At 56.8% G+C, this 17679-nt stretch overlaps 1 protein-coding gene across 1 annotated transcript in view; it reads right to left on the bottom strand.

The window, feature by feature from the left end:
• Positions 1–17679, bottom strand: part of CDC42BPG (CDC42 binding protein kinase gamma) — a 62631-nt gene that overhangs the window by 24027 nt on the left and 20925 nt on the right. Inside the window, exons 2-13 of the mRNA XM_074957978.1 lie at positions 8038–8129; positions 7501–7584; positions 7038–7133; positions 6420–6568; positions 6154–6247; positions 5640–5840; positions 4292–4540; positions 3915–3994; positions 3305–3420; positions 2453–2574; positions 2073–2315; positions 217–327 (exon numbers count right to left, since the gene is read on the bottom strand). Of these exons, the coding sequence (XP_074814079.1) occupies positions 217–327; positions 2073–2315; positions 2453–2574; positions 3305–3420; positions 3915–3994; positions 4292–4540; positions 5640–5840; positions 6154–6247; positions 6420–6568; positions 7038–7133; positions 7501–7584; positions 8038–8129 (1637 nt within the window). The remainder of the gene's footprint in view (positions 1–216; positions 328–2072; positions 2316–2452; positions 2575–3304; positions 3421–3914; positions 3995–4291; positions 4541–5639; positions 5841–6153; positions 6248–6419; positions 6569–7037; positions 7134–7500; positions 7585–8037; positions 8130–17679) is intronic.

The following is a 17679-nucleotide window of genomic DNA, read 5'->3' as shown; positions in this document are numbered from 1 at the left end:
CTGACCGGGCAAGGGGCTCTCATGTGCTCACCAATTGCCCCCGCAGGGTTCCCCACTGACCAGTCAAGGGGCCCGCGTGCGCTCACTGCCCGCTGCCCCCAGGCCCCTGCTGGGCAGGGGAGGGGAATGCTCTGGAGGCTGCACTCTCTGACTGCCTACCTGTGCAAGGGGCACTGGTGCATTACTCCCCACGTACCCAGCCCCCTTCCCCCTCACCTTCAGCCCCTCCAGCTCCTGCCTCATCTTCCTCGCCTGCAGCTCACTTCTCTCCTTCAGCTTCTGCTGCTTGGACACTTCGCTGGAGAGACCTTTGATCCGAGACTCCAGCTGTGGGGGTGGGAGGGCCATCAGCCTCGAGCACCCCTACAGCCGGGAGAACAGTGGGCCTGAGGTGAGGGTGCTGGAGGCCCTGGGCCCTTCCCCGGGAGTCAGACCCAGGGGAGGAGGAATGGCTGGTTCAGGGGGTTGGGAAACAAGACATGGGGCCATTCCCCTCTGGGGCCCCCTGGCTCTGACCCAGCTCCAGAGTGTGAGAGGCCTGGCTGAGGGTTGGGGTATGGATCCTAGCCCACTCCCAGGTCATCCCCCACACTGCCAGCCCCCAGTGATGTGGGTTTGCAGGGCCCAGCAGACCCAGGACTAACTACCCAGCATGAGGTGAGAGACAGGGGAGGACAGGGCCCAGAGACTGAGTCCCAGTAGAAGGGGCTCAACCCAGGACAAGGAGGGGAGGCCAAACACTCCCTGCTTGTGCCCCCGCCCCAGGCATGCACACAGGAGTCAGGCTCAAAGGCAGCAGGGACCCTATTCTAACCCTGTCACACCCCCTCTCTGTTTGGGGTCACCCCCAGGGGTGCCAGCCCCTCCTGACCTAAGGCAACTCACAAGGGGGCTGGATTCTGCTCCCCCATCCTCCACACCACCCAGAGAGCCTCAAAGACAGCACAGGGGAACCAGGATTACTGGGGGACACTCAGCAGCAAAGTCCTTCTGATGGGAGGGATTATTTTTATTTTTCAGGTGCACCCCTAACCGGGCACAGAGCAGCCCCAGTATCCTCCTACCCCAGCACAGCTCTGCCTTGCAGCTCCCTTCCCCCCCCTCGGCCTGTTCTTAAAGGCATCCAGTTTAACTATGCTTAGCTGTCACTGATTGTCAGATACCTAGATCTATCTGGCTTTAAGATTAAACTCGATAAGTTTATGGAGGAGATGGTATGATGGGATAACATGATTTTGGTAATTCATTGATCTTTAAATATTCATGGTAAATAGGCCTACTGGCCTGTGATGGGATGTTAGATGGGGTGGGATCTGAGTTACCCAGGAAAGAATTTTCTATAGTATCTGGCTGGTGAATCTTGCCCATATGCTCAGGGTTTAGCTGATTGCCATATTTGGGGTCGGGAAGGAATTTTCCTCCAGGGCAGATTGGAAGAGGCCCTGGAGGTTTTTCGCCTTCCTCTGTAGCATGGGGCACGGGTCACTTGCTGCAGGATTCTCTGCTCCTTGCAGTCTTTAAACCACAATTTGAGGACTTCAATAGCTCAGACATAGGTGAGAGGTTTGTCGCAGGAATGGGTGGGTGAGATTCTGTGGCCTGCGCTGTGCAGGCGGTCGGACTAGATGATCATAATGGTCCCTTCTGACCTTAATATCTATGAATCTATGAAACTGGGATTTAACCCCTGCGCGGTCCCCTAGCAGTCAGCTGGGGAACACAGTCAGTGCTGGCCAGCAGGGGGCACTGTGCATTCAGCACAAGAGGCATGTGGCTCAGCGTCATGCACAGATGACAGGCTGCCAGCAGAGGGTGTCTGGGGGGGGTGCGGGGGGGTGCAGTTGGTGCTGTATGATGCCTGGGTGCAAGGAGCCACCAGGTGAAGTCCCACTCGTGGCACAGGGAAGGTGAGGCTGGTGCGGCACAATGCAAAGCTGCAGGGCAACGACCAGAGGGCATCTCATGCACACAGCAGGGAGGGACATGGCCTGGTGATGCATGCGTGCAAGGTCCTCACTAGGAGGGGTCCCATGCTTGGTGCAGCCAGGAAGGGGTGGGCGCTGCCCAGTTACCTCCTTGCGCCCACTCTCCACCCGTGCCAGCTCCTTGCGCAGGCCGTCCACACGCCGGGCAGCTGCCTCGGTCTCCTCCTGCCGTTCCCGCAGCTGGCGCACATGCCGGAGTAGCTGGGCCTGCAGGTCCCCGCACTTGGCCTCAGCACAGCGCAGTTCCTCTGCCGTTTGCTTCTGCCTGGCCAGGAGCTCCTGCAGCTCCTGGCCCTGGGCCTTCAGCAGCTCCTGGGCCTCCGACAGTTCCTGTGGGGGTACAATCACCGTTAAACTGGCTGCTGTGCTCCATCACAGAGGTGGCTGCATCTCAGTGCCGGGTCAGGGATCCCAGTTATTCTGTATAGGTGGAAGGGGCAGTAGCAGGACTCCTGGGAGTGTCTCACCTTACGGGCCTCGTCCCTCTCCTGTCTGAGCGATTTCAGTTGCTTCTCCAGGATTTTCACCTGCCCAGACGCCTCCCCCTCCAGCCGCTGCTTTATCGTGTCTTCGGCTTCCGACTGGCTCTCTGAGCATTACAGACACCAGGGAATTTACTTACCTCTGATCAGACCCAGGGGCCCAACCAGTCCGGTGTCCTCTCCCACCACCCCACTACCCCAGATCAGATCCCAGATCAGATCAATGGTCCAGCTGATCCACACTCCCTATCCCTCAGGCATCAGTACCTGCCTGTCAACTTTCTACACATCTCTGTTTCTCTCTTCAAGCTCCCAATTTCTGAGTCCTTGGCTGGGGCTTTGGCAACGCGAGGCCGGGGGTGGGGGTGGGGGGGAATCTGGGCAGCGTGTCTGCATGGGGAAATGTTAGGTGGAACCAAATTGGGTCAGCCCCCAAAACTGGACGAAAGGGACTGAGCAGGAAGGAGAGGGATGGCCCCAAGCTCTCTCCTGGGGCATCCCTCGTAAACAGCTGCTGGGTTCTCTCCCCAACTCTGGGAGGGGAGAGGGGTGCAGTGGTTAGAGCAGAGGGCTGAGAGTCAGGACTCCTGAGGTCTATCCCTAGCTCTGGGAGGGTCTGTGGTCTAGTGGGTTAGGGCAGGAGGTTGGCAGGCAGGGCTCCACCCTGGTTCTGTTCCCAGACTCACTGTCACTTCCTCTGCCAGATGATGATGATGCAGATACATCCATGACCGGGTGTGCAGAGACTACAGGGATAAGGGTGCAAGAGGGGGGCATCTAAGCTGCTAGACAGGGCAGATCTTTGGGATTTAACCCTCCAAGCACCACCTGCCTCACCTTGAAGTTTCCGGGCCAGCTCCATCTTCTCCCGCTCCAGGTTCCGGATCTTCTTCTCCAGCCGGGCCACGGCAGGGGATGTGGAAGGGGATGGGGGCTTCTGCTCAGAGACGGGGCTGCAGGACACGGCGGGGGGGGAGCATGCATGAGCATCCCGCTTGGTCAGCTTAGCCCAGGATGTGGCTCTTTGTCGCCCCCTGGTGGCTGCAACAAGTGGCAGAAGCCTCGGCATCCCCAGACTGGGTGGTCCTTCAGCCTGACCCCTAGAGTCTCGTGTCTCTAGATCTCGAGGTGATGAGTTCAATCCTGGCCAGAGAGCACCGAGTTCACACGTGGCCCATGAGGGGATACCAGGCTGAATGGGCTCAGTGCAGCAGGGAGGGGGTCCCATGGGTCTGACCTGGGGCGGCCCAGAGGGGGCAAGCTGGGCTGGATGGGCCCATTGGTTTGATCCAGGGTGTCAGAGACAGGTGAGATGGGCCCATGGGTCTAAGCCAGGGCGGGGGGATCATGGATGCGCATTGAAGTGATAACAACGCTGGCCTCTCTGGCCCGCAGGGGAACAGCTGTGGAGAGGGACTGGGTGTCCCTGCCAGGGGCTCGTACTTACCAGCCAGAGGTGAAGGTGAACCCCACAAAGGGGAGATGGTGGCCAGTGAACGCACTGTGAGAAACAGGGGGCAGCGTCTCCTGGGAGATGAGAGAGGGACGACACACATCACAAAGAGATCATGGCAGCCAGCGCGAATACACCCCCACTCCTGGGGCGGGACACGCGGGGGCTGTTTACACAGCGTCTGAGGAACCTCAGTGACCCTGTGTGGCCAGGACCTCAGTTCTACAGCCTTAGAGGAAAGTAGGACCTGCCAGCAGCACAGCACCCCATAGCATAGCACTAGGGCCAGCACCAACTGTGAGAGCAAAGCACCCCCTACCGAGACCACCGCCCCCTCCCTGCAGCACAGCGCCCCCTAGCGCTGCACTCACCAACTCCTTGAGCGTGTCGTCGTCCACATCAAAGTTGGAGGTGTCTGCGGGGCTGTTGACCTCGGGCACGTAGGGGGGCGTGCTGGCTCGGATGTTGTCCCAGTCGATGCCTTCAAAGAAGGGGTGCCGCTTGAAGTCCTCAATGCCGTTCTGTCCCAGTCGCAGCTCCTGGTGGCACAGCAGCCCCCGGATCAGGTCCTTGGCTGGCTCCGACACGTCCGTGATGTCCGTGGGGAACTGCAGGTGGTCCTGTAGGGGGATACAAGCCAAAGGGGCTCAGTGCAGAGGGATTGATGGGGGGAGTCAGGCTGGAGTTCCTAGCTGGCTTCCTAGCTCGTTGTCCCTTTGCCCATCACGTTCTCTGCACCTCCGGACAGAGCTATCAGCACACATGCCAAATAATCCCAGTGTATGCAAATTAACCTGAATACACACAAAACTGATTGAAATGACCACACAAATCAGTCTCCTGTATGCACAATTTATTCAAATACATGTAGATGTATTCGTATTTATCCCCCTCTACCCACCCAGTTATCACCATACACCCCCTTTCATCCCCATGTACCCATCCTTCCTCCATTCCATTCAAGCAAACATCCCTCTCCTTCCCTCCACTCGATCTACTCACCCACCCTCATCTACCCATCCATTCCTCCCTTCCTCCAGCCGTCCCTTCCCATCTACCCATCCCCATCCAGACACGCATCCATTCACCCAGCCAGCCATGTTCATCTATCTATCCATCCACCCAGCCATCCCCAACTCCATCCCTATCCATCCACCTATCTGCCCATATTCATCTACTTATCTGTCCATCCCCATTCCCCATCCATCCATCCATCCATCCACTTACCTACCTATCCACCCATATTCATCTATCCATGCCCAATCGCATCCACCCATCCCCATCCACCCACCCATATTCATCTATCCATATTCATCCATCCATCCATCCACCCATCTACCTATCTACCCATATTCATCTATCCATCACTATGCCCCATCCATCCACCTTACCATATTAATCTATCCATCCATCCATCCACCTACCCATATTCATCTATCCATCTTCACCTACCCATCCATCCAACCATATTCTTTCATCCATCCATCCATCCAGATATCAACCCATATTAATCTACCCATCTATTCATCCCCACTCCTCATCCATCCCTCCCCATCTACACACGGATTCTCCAACTCCCCTCACCACCCTACCTCCTCTCAGACTCTCCCAAGCATCCACCCCTTTGCAGCAAAGCCTGCACCATACACCCCCTGTTTCAAGGCCCCCTCGGCAAGCTCAGGGAGGCCTGGCCGGGGCACCCTGCCCTGCCAGGCTCACCTCATGGTCCATGATCTTTCCATAGGTCTCCACCAGGGACTCAGCATAGAAGGGTGTCTCCCCGAAGAGCAGTTCATACATGCAGACGCCCAGGGACCACCAGTCGCACTCGGGGCCATACTTCCCCTTCCCGTCCTCCATGGCCTGCAGGATCTCAGGGGAGATGTAGTCAGGGGTCCCCACTGCCACTGCAGACTCCACCTGGCCAGGAGGGGAGACAGGGTGTCTATCTCCATGTGCGGCCATGGCAGCCCACATCCCATGGGATCCCCATCCCGGAGCACACAGGAGCTGGTCAATCCACCCCCAGTTCCACAAGGGAAGGGCCAGGAGCCCCATTGCCCAGGAACTGTAACCCTAGACTGATCGGAGTCCTGGGCAATAGGCAGTAGGGGCTGATCCCACTCCACAAGGGGGAAATAGGCTGTAGGGGCTGACCCAGGCCTGGGTCTGTGGAGGTTCCTGCTCTGCAGGCATCACACATTCAGTGCCTGCGGCAGCTTGTGCCTCTCACCGTCCCATCTGGTCGCAGTCGAAGACAGGAGCCAAAGTCGGCCAAGCGGATGTGTCCATTCATGTCGATCAGGACATTATCTGGCTTGATGTCCCTGTGGGGAGAGAGGGGAGAAGGCAGAGAGGGACCAGATACTGATAAAGTAAACAGGACTATATGATTACAGCAGGGGGCTGGGAGCCAGGACTCCTGGGTCCTATCCCAGCCCTAGGAGGGGAGTGGGGTCCGACGGGTTAGAGCAGGGGGGTCTGGGAGCCAGGCCGTACCTGTGCACGTATTGCAGCTGGTGGATGGAGTGAATGGCCAGGACCATCTCGGCCAGGTAGAAGCAGGCCATGTCCTCGGGCAGCCGGTCCTCGAACTTGCTCAGCAAGGTCAGCAGATCCCCACCCACGTAGTAATCCATCACTAGATACTGCAGACAGGGGGCAGCGTTAGTTGGGGAGATGTGTGTGTGTGTGGGGGGAATCCCCTCCCTGGAGGCTGTGCCAGTCACCTGTAATGAGCCTTGCAGGACCTGCAAAATAACTCACGGCAGCTGCAAACAATGCAGCCCTACAGTGCCATCTGCTGGGAATACCCAGCACCTGCAGCTCCTCCAGCAATGCCAGCCACCCACACAGCGCCATCTGCTGGCAATGCCCAGCCTGCCCCACACACACCCTGTTGGCAATGCCCAGCTCCTACAGCGCCACCTGCTGGCAACCAGATGCATACCGCCTAACATTTTCCTCTGGATGCAGCCAGAGCAGGATTTAACCCAGGCCTGTGCAGCCGCTTCCTCCAGGAAAGGGTCTCCTGGTCCATGGGAGCAAGGAGATGGTGCTTGAGGGACCAAGGATCCCCTTGCAATTCAGCGCCCCCCCCCGAGAGGAGAGTCTTACCAGGTACTGCTCATCCTGGAAGGCGTAGTGCAGGGCAGTGATCCACTGCCTGTCCCCTTTCACCAGTACGTCCCTCTCCTCCCGGAAGCAGGCTGTCTGCAAGGGGATTGCAGGGAGATGGTGAGGCCTCAGGGGATGCACCGCAGGGCAGGGAGGTTGCAGGGCTCTGTCATAGCAAGGCCACTGCAGAAAGTGCTGCAGCACTGGGGCAAAGGGCCCATCCAGTGCAGTCTCCCCTCACCCACTTCTGTTCTGGACAGACCCATGGGCCCATCCAGACCGGTATCCCTCCCCAATCCCCTACCATTCCAGATCAGACCCATGGGCCCATCCAGCCTGAAAATGGGATACCTGCCATTGTTCACTGCCACGAGGCAGGGAATCTGTGGGATGGGAGGGAGGGGACCATGGATAGTGAGCGTGCGGGGGGGGGGAATCTGGGGGCAGGATTAGGGTTAGGTACCTCCGCTCTCTTCAGCATCTCCCACTTGTGCAGTATCTTCATGGCATAAACCTTCTCGCTGTTCCGCAGCCTCACCACTGCCACCTGGTGGCCAGAGAGCGGGATCAAAGAGGGGACCTCCAGGAGCCAGTCTGAATTGGCCCCAAAATAGCTGCAGGGGCAGCAGGGAGGGACCATGGCTGCATGGAGCCCTACCCTCTCTCTCTGTGGGAATAACCTGCTACAGCCCCACTCCCTGGTCTTCCCTCTGCTACCTGCAGCCCACCTGCCCCAGGACCTCCCCAGCCTCCCAGTGGCAGTAGGCAGTACTGCACCCAGCAAGAGCTCCAGCACCACCTTGTGACAGCAGATAGAATTGCACCCTGCAGGTCTCCAATAGGTCAGCCACACCCAGTGACAAAAGGTGATACTGCATCTCGCAGGATACAGCAGGGGCAGCAGGTGGTACTGTGCCCGGCACTGCACCTGTGACTATGGCCAAAACTGAGGACCACTAGCCCCTCGTGAGTCCAAGCAGGGATGGCTGGCAGCGCTCACCTCACCAAAGGCCCCTCGCCCGATGACCTTCAGAATCTCAAAATCCTCCCGGCGCAGGCACATCTCCTTCACCTGGGTGACGAACGGGGTGGCTGGACAGGGAGACACAGAGAGAGACCTCAGTCTGGGCAGCAACTGCTGCCCCAGCGCTACCCGGGGGCTTTGCAAATGAGGGGAGCTGCCTGGAGACAGAGGGGTGGGCTCGTGGCTTGAACCCAGGAATAGGAATGGGAGTCAGGCCTACAGGGTTCTATCCCTGACTCTGGGAGGGGAGTGGGGTCTAGTGGGTTAGAGCGTGGGGGTGGGGGTGGGGGCGTCTGCAAGTCAGGCCTCTTGGGTATATCAACAATCTGAAAGAGGAAAGCTGGCATTGTGGTTAAGGCACTAGGCTGAGGCTAATTCCAGCTCCAGCATTGACTCCCCATGTGCCTTGGCAAGTCAATGAATTAGGCTGAGGCTAATTCCAGCTCCAGCATTGACTCCCCATGTGCCTTGGCAAGTCAATGAATCGCTCTGCACTGATCCTCAGCTGGTGTAAATGGTTGTGACTTCACTGACCAGTGGAGCTGTGTCCATCTCCATCAGTTGGAGATTTGGCTCTCTGGGACTCAGCTCCTGAACCTGTAAAATGGAGCAAACAAGACTTCCTTTGTCTAGTTAGACTGTGAGCTCTTTGGGCAGGGACTTTCTCTCATGTGTCTGTGCAGCGCCTGGCAGAGTGGGGGCCCTGATCTCAGTCAGGGTCTGTGCAGCAGCACCCAGAACAATGGGGTCAGAGTCTGTACAGCTTTCATCACAATGGGGGCCCAATCTCAGTTACAACCTGTGCAGCACCTGGCATGATGCAGGCCCTTGATCTCGGTCAGGGTCTGTGCAGTGCCCGGCACAATGGGACCCTGATCTCGGTCGGGGTCTGTGCAGCATCCAGCACAATGGGGCCCCATTGCGCCAGGTGCTGCACAGACCCAACAGTGCGGGACAGTCCCTGCCCCAAAGCTCTTACAGCCAAGACAGACATGGGTTGCAGTAGAAACAAAAGGCCCTGAGAGGGGAAGGGACTTGCCCAAGGTCATACAGCCCGTCTGTGGCAGAGCTGGGACCAGACTCTAGGGGTTTGCCTGCAGCCAGCAGCAACTGGGGGGACCAGCTGTCCCGATTTTATAGGGACAGTCCCACTATTTGGGGGTTTGTCCTATATCGGCACCTATTCCCCGCACCCCCAACCCAATTTTTCACACTTGCTGTCTGGTCACCCTAGCAGCAACCTGCAGCAGCACATCTCAGCCTGCCCGCCTCCATCGCTTCACAGCACCAGCATGGCCAGTTTTAGCGCCACGGTGCGAGCCCGAGTGAGCAGACCTGGGCTTTGAGACTCCCTGCCACGGGCTTCAGATTGCTGTGCAGGCGTACCCCGGGAGGCCTGACACCCATGCCCCCTGCTGTAACCCACTAGACCACACTCCCCTCCCAGAGCCAGGACTAGAACCCAGGAGTCCTGACTCCCTCTCCAGTGCCCTGTCCACTAGACGCCACAACTTTCCTAGCCATGGCCTCGATGGACTAGATACGATGATATAAACAAAGCAGGATAATCCCCAGGGAAGAGGCATTACATGGGCCCTGCTAACTGGCTTCTGGCAGGCGTTTTGAAGCCCCATTATTCCTTCCACGGAGCAAAGGCATTTTGCAAGACGTTGGGCAACGGGGGAGGCACCTAGATGGCCCAGCCGGGGACTGGATTGAAGCCGCAAGAGACTTGCTGAGTTCAGGATTCCGGCACCGGCTCATAAACCTGCCACCCACTCCTAGCAACTGCACAGAGCAGGCAAAGAAATTAACCGGCGAGTAGCAGCCTGGCCGGAGCCTCCGTGGACACGCTGGTCCGGTGCTGTTCCTGCATGGCCCAGGGAGGGGGTCTGCAGATGTGCATCAAACACTGGGCCTGCGGGCAGGGCTGTATAAATCACCCTCCCACCAGTCATCAGACCCTACTCCCCTCCCAGAGCCGGGAATAGAACCCAGGAGTCCTGACTCCCACCGCCCCCTGCTCTAACCCCCAGACCCACACCCCTTCCAGAGCCAGGCACAGAACCCAGGAGTCCAGGCTCCCTGCCTGCTCACAGCAGCAAGCACAACGCAAAAGCAATTTACGATGTTGCAACTTTTCAAGATTGTCTCCAATTAGGCACTTGTGGTTGCTACGCACCAACTTGTTCACCTGCCTCAGGTGCCCCTTCCCCCGCCTTTCTGCAGCATCCCGAGGCACGGTGTGATCAGGGCATGCCCCATCATGCCATGCCCCCTCGGCCCAGGACAGGGACTGGGATAGTTCGCCTGAAGTGGCAAGAGAGTGTCTGACTCTGAGGTCACTTCAGCCCCCGCTCTCGCCACGGAGACTGAGGGTGAGGAGAGAAGCGAGTGCCAGTTTCAGGAGAGCACCGGTGTCACGAGGAACACAGCTGAGACCCGCCAAACTCGTTGCAGACGTGGGACACCCAACAGTGGCCAGATGGGAAATCTCTGGGTGTGCACAGACCAGGCAACCCTACAACAACAAACCAAAACTCATGATCCTTGCTTTGACAGGAGAGTGGGGTCTTGTGATTGGATCAGGGGAGCTGGGAGCCAGGACTCGTGGGTTCTATACCAGCTGTGGGAGGGGGGAGTGGAGTCTAGTGGGTTAAAGCAGGTAGGCTGAGAGTCGGGCCCCCCGATGCCGTCCTCAGCTACTGCAGGAGCCGGAAGGAGTCTTGGGTCTTCACACTTTTCCTTCCCACCTGGGCACAGTGATGGCAACAACGTTTAGTTTAAGCAGCGTGGAGGGTGTGGTCTGGCCTGGATGTGCCTGGGAGAACCTGCATTGCTGCATTCCTCCCTCAGCGAGCCTGGCACAGGGACAGTGCTGGACACAGACAGGGGAGGCTGCCAGGCTGGCAGATCTGCCTCCCACAGCCCGGTCACAGGCCCCCACCCACCAGCTCCGAGGCTCCCAGCTACAGAGTGACAGACCTTACCAAACGGATGGGCCCTGGGTCTGATCCTGGGTAGCTGGGAGAGTGTGGGGGATACCAGGCTGGGCGGGCCCTGGGTCTGACCGTGGGTAGCAGGGAGGGTGTGGGGGATACCAGGCTGGGCGGGCCCTGGGTCTGACCGTGGGTAGCAGGGAGGGTGGGGGGGATACCAGGCTGGGCGGGCCCTGGGTCTGACCGTGGGTAGCAGGGAGGGTTGCGGGGGGATACCAGGCTGGGCAGGCCCTGGGTCTGATCGTGGGTAGCAGGGAGGGTGGGGGGGATACCAGGCTGGGCGGGCCCTGGGTCTGACCGTGGGTAGCAGGGAGGGTGGGGGGGGATACCAGGCTGGGCGGGCCCTGGGTCTGACCGTGGGTAGCAGGGAGGGTGTGGGGGATACCAGGCTGGGCGGGCCCTGGGTCTGACCGTGGGTAGCAGGGAGGGTGGGGGGGATACCAGGCTGGGCGGGCCCTGGGTCTGACCGTGGGTAGCAGGGAGGGTTGCGGGGGGATACCAGGCTGGGCGGGCCCTGGGTCTGACCGTGGGTAGCAGGGAGGGTGGGGGGGATACCAGGCTGGGCGGGCCCTGGGTCTGACCATGGGTAGCAGGGAGGGTTGGGGGGGGATACCAGGCTGGGCGGGCCCTGGGTCTGACCGTGGGTAGCAGGGAGGGTTGGGGGGGGATACCAGGCTGGGCGGGCCCTGGGTCTGACCGTGGGTAGCAGGGAGGGTGGGGGGGATAGCAGGCTGGGTGGGCCCTGGGTCTGACCGTGGGTAGCAGGGAGGGTTGCGGGGGGATACCAGGCTGGGTGGGCCCCTGCTGTGATTGGGGGTAGCAGGGAGGGTGGGGGGATACCGAGCTAGTTGGGCTCACAGGATCACAGTGTTCCAAGCTCAGCTGGGGCCTCCAGGCACTACCGTAATCCTAGCAATAACGTGCATGACGTAACGGGGGACAAACTCAGTTGGGGTCTGTAGGTGCTACTGTAATAGTACCAACAATGCACACCCCTGATGTGCTACAGTGGCCTTAATAGAAACACACATGCTGTAATAGGGCCCTGATCTCAGCTGGGCCCGTTAGTATCTACCGTAATACTCCAAATAACGCACACGAGATAATGGAGCCGTGCTCTTGGCTGGGGCCTGGGGGCAGTACCATAACCCCGGCCCAGCTCACGAAGGCCCTGACACTCGGTTGGCATTTCTGGGATGGTCTGTGGGCCAGGCTACAAGTTATGAGCACCGCAGCCGATCGCTTCCAGCGTTTCAGGGAATGATTGAGGCATCACGGGCCAGAATCCGATGGATTCTGGAGCAAATCGGGAAACCGGAAGGGGAAACGGGGGGACCCATTGAGCCTCTGCACAGCCACAGCGCCGAGCACCTCCGCAATTGTCTGCAGAGCAAAGCACTGGTCGAGGGCACCTATTAACGCTTCCAGCATAACACCAGCCCTGCTCAGCTCAGCCTCCCAATGGAGTGTAACCCGGCGACGCCCCGACACCCGAGTGACATCGCCCAGACAAATAATGGGTGTGGGGGGGGAATGTGGGCCTGCCCTCTGCCTCTGGCGTGGGGGGAGAATGCGGGATCGGAGTAAGGGAGGGAGCGGGACATGGGTGGCACACAGAACCCTGACAAGGATAATAGGGGATCCTGGAATGGGGGGATGGGACATACAGAGCCCATTGCATGGGGAGAAGGAGTAAGGGGGCACTCTGTGTGCCACTGAGGAGAATGGAGGGTATGGCTGGCGGGACTGGGGGTACACACAGAGCCGCTGGTGGGGGAGGGGAGGACTGGGGGCACATGCAGAGCCGCTGGCTGGGGAGAGTGGGAGGGGCACGCAGCACCCCTGGGGGGAGGGATGTCCCTGATCTAGCGGGGGGCTGGGAGGGTGGCCCGAGGCAGCTGCTGGGGGATGGAGGGAGGCAAGGAGCTCTGGGGGAGGCAAGGAGCTTGGCCGACACAAGCTACAACACGTGAGCCCCCATTGATAATACAGCCCCTAGTGGAATTCGTGCCCGTCCCACCAATGTCTAATAATAACGCTGCTTGGCATTGTGAGGCCACTCAGCACTTCGCAGCGGCAGCGAGGAGACAGCTCAGCTCCTCCTGCTGCCAAAATCCTGCATCTTTAGCTAATGGACAATTGCCACACGCCGCGAGCAATACGGGGCTGATGACACACAGCTGAGCAGGCCCGATGCCAGCCAGTAGAGAGCAGCAGTGACTCAGATCTACTGGCCAGCATACTGCAATCCAGCCCTCCCTGCGCCTACCACTGGACACCACCCCCGCACCCCTGAGCTGGCGATCGATCCCAGGAGTCCTGACCCCCATCCAGCCCCACACCCCCATTCCCACAGCGAGACCCTGCTCCAGAGTTCTAGCACCAGGACTGTGAAGGGCAGGGATGTAGGGGTTAGAACAGTGGGGAGCAGGGACTGGGAGCCAGGACTCCTGGGTTCTCTCCCCAGCTCGAGGCGGGCAGTAGGATCTAGTGGGTTAGAACAATGAGGAAGCTGGAAGTCAGGACACCTGGGTTCTATTCCCCCATGTTCTGCAGGAACACCTAGCACTGGGAGGAGTCCATCTCCCCAGTGGGGCGATAGGAGGGACGGCCAGTGCCCGGGCACGTTGGGACAGGTGCCAGCTGAGTCACGGAGGAACCGGCGCCAGCAGCGTAAAGAGAAAAGAAACCGCCTCTCTGCTTCAGCCACGCACACAAGGACGCTCCCTACAGAGTAGATCTGGGGGCTGCTGGGAGACTAGGGGGGATAGGAGCAGGAGGTGCTGGGGTGCAAAAGAAGGGACCAGAGACATAGAATTAGGAGGTGGGGGGCATGAGAGGGGGGCTGGGGCAGCATTAAGAGGCATGGAGGCAATGAGGAGGGAGCAGCATTAGATTCATAGGTTCCATGGGCAAATGGGACCATTGTGATCATCAGGTCCAACCTCCTGTCTAGCACAGACCATGGAGCATCCCTGCATTAATTCCCTGTTTGAACCAGAGCAGATCTGTCAGAAAAGCCTCCCATCTGGAGTTGCAATTGCCAGTGCTGGAGGATCCACCCCACCCTGGGTCAGGTGTCCCAAGAGGTAATTCCCCGCACAGTTATATGTTTGCACTTTATTTCCAGTCTGACTTTGTCTAGCCCCTGGATCTCGTTAGACCTTTGTCTGCCAAATTGTCTGCCAAATTGATCACATTTCTGTTCCCCACATCGGTTCCTATAGACTGTGATCCAGTCACCCCTTAACCTTCTCTTTGGTACATGTATCTCCCAATCGCTTAATCTCTCGTGGCTCCCTTCCGACCCTCTCGATTTACCACAATCTTCTCCAGGTGTGGGCCCCAGGACTGGACACTCTGTTCCAGCAGCAGTGGCACCAGAGCCAAATCCAAAGGCAACAGAACCTCCCCCCTCCTGCTCCAGATTCCCCATTTATACAGCCCAGGATCGTGTTACGCCCCTTTTGGCTAAGGTGTCGCACTGAGGGCTCATGTTCAGCTGATTATCCACCGTAACCCCAAGTCTTTTTCTCAGGTGCTGGGGGGGGGCAGCACTATGGAGGGCCCAGCAGCACTGGGAGGGGCAAGGGCGGGTGGCAGCGGGGAAGCACCAGGAGGGACAGAGCTAGTGGAGGGCTAGGCTGCTGGCATTCAGGGAACAACTCTGTTGGCCATGCAGGAGACAGATTAAACTTTGACTCTGGCTGCTCCAGTCACTGGGATGTCTCCTGCCCGAGCACTCGCTCCCTCTCTCAGAGCGAGACCCCAGAGGGGCCTGCAGAGATCCGTCCGTATTTTTGCATGCGCATTATTAGTAGTATTACCGTACCACCCAGAGGGGCCTGCCGAGATCCGTCTGTATTTTGGTGTGCGCATTATTGGTAGACAGTTACACCAGTTTAAGCTTAAAAGAGTGAATTTACAGCAGTGTAGTTAAACCCATTTCAAAGGACCATGTGGACGGTCTTATTTTGAATTCAACCCAGCTGTCTGGGGGGGAGTACAGGGGTGGCAGGGGCAGCATTAGGAGGCACAAGGGGGCAATGGGGAGGGGTCAACATTAGATTCATAGATCCAAAGGCCAGAAGGGGCCACTGCGATCATATTTCTGGTCTGACCTTCTGCATAATACATGCCAAAGAGCTTCCCTGAAATAATTCCTATTCAAACCAGAGCAGATCTGTTCGAAATACATCCCACCTTGATTTTAAAATGTGAAATAGTTATGGGTGAGGACAAAGTCAAAGTTCAGCCACCAGCTTTGCCGTGACATTATCAGGGATATTGTTCCTGATGGCTTGTAGTCCATCTCTGTGTGGAATGTTGGTGTAGAGGGCTTCTACATCCATAGTGGCCAGGATGGTGTTTTCAGGAAGATCACCGATGGATTGTAGTTTCCTCAGGAAGTCAGTGGTGTTTCGAAGATAGCTGGGAGTGCTGGTAGCGTAGGGCCTGAGGAGGGAGTCTACATAGCCAGACAATCCTGCTGTCAGGGTACCAATGCCTGAGATGATGGGGCGTCCAGGATTTCCAGGTTTATGGATCTTGAGTAGCAGATAGAATACCCCTGGTCGGGGTTCCAGGGGTATGGTCTGTGGAGATTTGTTCTTGTGCTTTTTCAGGGAGTTTCTTGAGCAAATGGTGTAGTTTCTTTTGGCAACCCTCAGTGGGATCAGAGGGGAAATTGGAATCATTTTATATTTGGGGACAATGTATACCTTCAAATCAGCGGCACTGCTATGGGTACCCGCATGGCCCCACAGTATGCCAACATTTTTATAGATGACTTAGAAGAACGCTTCCTTAGCTCTCATCTCATTGATGACATTGATGACATCTTCATCATCTGGACCCATGGAAAAGAAGTCCTTGAGGAATTCCACCATGATTTCAACAATTTCCATCCCACCATCAACCTCAGCCTGGACCAGTCCACACAAGAGATCCACTTCCTGGACACTACGGTGCTAATAAGCGATGGTCACATAAACACCACCCTATACCGGAAACCTACTGACCGCTATGCCTACCTACATGCCTCCAGCTTTCATCCAGACCACACTACACGATCCATTGTCTGCAGCCAAGCTCTACGATACAACCGCATTTGCTCCAACCCCTCAGACAGAGACAAACACCTACAAGATCTCTATCAAGTGTTCTTACAACTACAATATCCACCTGCTGAAGTGAAGAAACAGATTGACAGAGCCAGAAGAGTACCCAGAAGTTACCTACTACAGGACAGGCCCAACAAAGAAAATAACAGAACGCCACTAACCATCACCTTCAGCCCCCAACTAAAACCTCTCCAACGCATCATCAAGGATCTACAACCTATCCTGAAGGACGACCCATCACTCTCACAGATCTTGGGAGACAGGCCAGTCCTTGCTTACAGACAGCTGCCCAACCTGAAGCAAATACTCACCAGCAACCACACAACAGAACCACTAACCCAGGAACCTATCCTTGCAACAAAGCCTGTTGCCAATTGTGTCCACATATCTATTCAGGGGACACCATATTAGGGCCTAATCACATCAGCCACACTGTCAGAGGCTCGTTCACCTGCACATCTACCAGTGTGATATATGCCAGCAATGTGATATATGCCATCATGTGCCAGCAATGCCCCTCTGCCATGTACATTGGTCAAACTGGACAGTCTCCACGTAAAAGAATAAATGGACACAAATCAGACGTCAAGAATTGTAACATTCAAAAACCAGTTGGAGAACACTTCAATCTCTTTGGTCACTCGATTACAGACCTAAAGGCAAAAGTGGCAATTCTTCAACAAAAAAACTTCAAAAACAGACTCCAATGAGAGACTGCTGAATTGGAATTAATTTGCAAAACTGGATACAATTAATTTAGGCTTGAATAAAGATTGGGAGTGGATGTGTCATTACACGAAGTAAAACTATTTCCCTATGTTTATTCCCCCCTCCCCCCGGACTGTTCCTCAGACGTTCTTGTCAACTGCTGGAAATGGCCCACCTTGATTGTCACTACAAAAGGTCCCTCCCCCCCCCCCGCTCTCCTGCTGGTAATAGCTCACCTTACCTGATCACTCTCGTTACAGTGTGTATCGTAACACCCATTGTTTCATGTTGTCTGTGTATATAAATCTCCCCACTGTATTTTCCACTGAATGCATCTGATGAAGTGAGCTGTAGCTCATGAAAGCTTATGCTCAAATAAATTGGTTAGTCCCTAAGGTGCCACAAGTCCTCCTTTTCTTTTTTGGTTTAGTTTCAGTCTCCAGGGAAGGGATTTAAGCTAACCCCCAAAAAGCCATTCTTCTACCAACAGAAGACATGGTCTCCACCCAGCCTGTGTCCTGGTACATATAATTATGTCAGCTAGGGTGTGATTTGTTTAGTTGATATCATTGTACTGGTACAACCCCTAGCGGTTATGGCTGCCCGGATTGCGATGCTTTCTCTTTGCAGTTTGAAACTAAGCTGGTAGCTGTTTGAAAACAGCACTGGCTCATGAAAACCAGATGCATTGTGGGATAGCTGGAGAAGACTCATGGGAGATCCAAAGATCCACCATGTGAAAAACCCCAGAATGCAGAGAGCCCATCAGTGGAACATTGCACCCTGGG

Source organism: Natator depressus, chromosome 7 (assembly GCF_965152275.1).
Source record: "Natator depressus isolate rNatDep1 chromosome 7, rNatDep2.hap1, whole genome shotgun sequence".
Taxonomy (NCBI): Eukaryota; Metazoa; Chordata; order Testudines; family Cheloniidae; genus Natator; species Natator depressus.
This window is presented reverse-complemented; position numbering and strand designations above follow the sequence as displayed.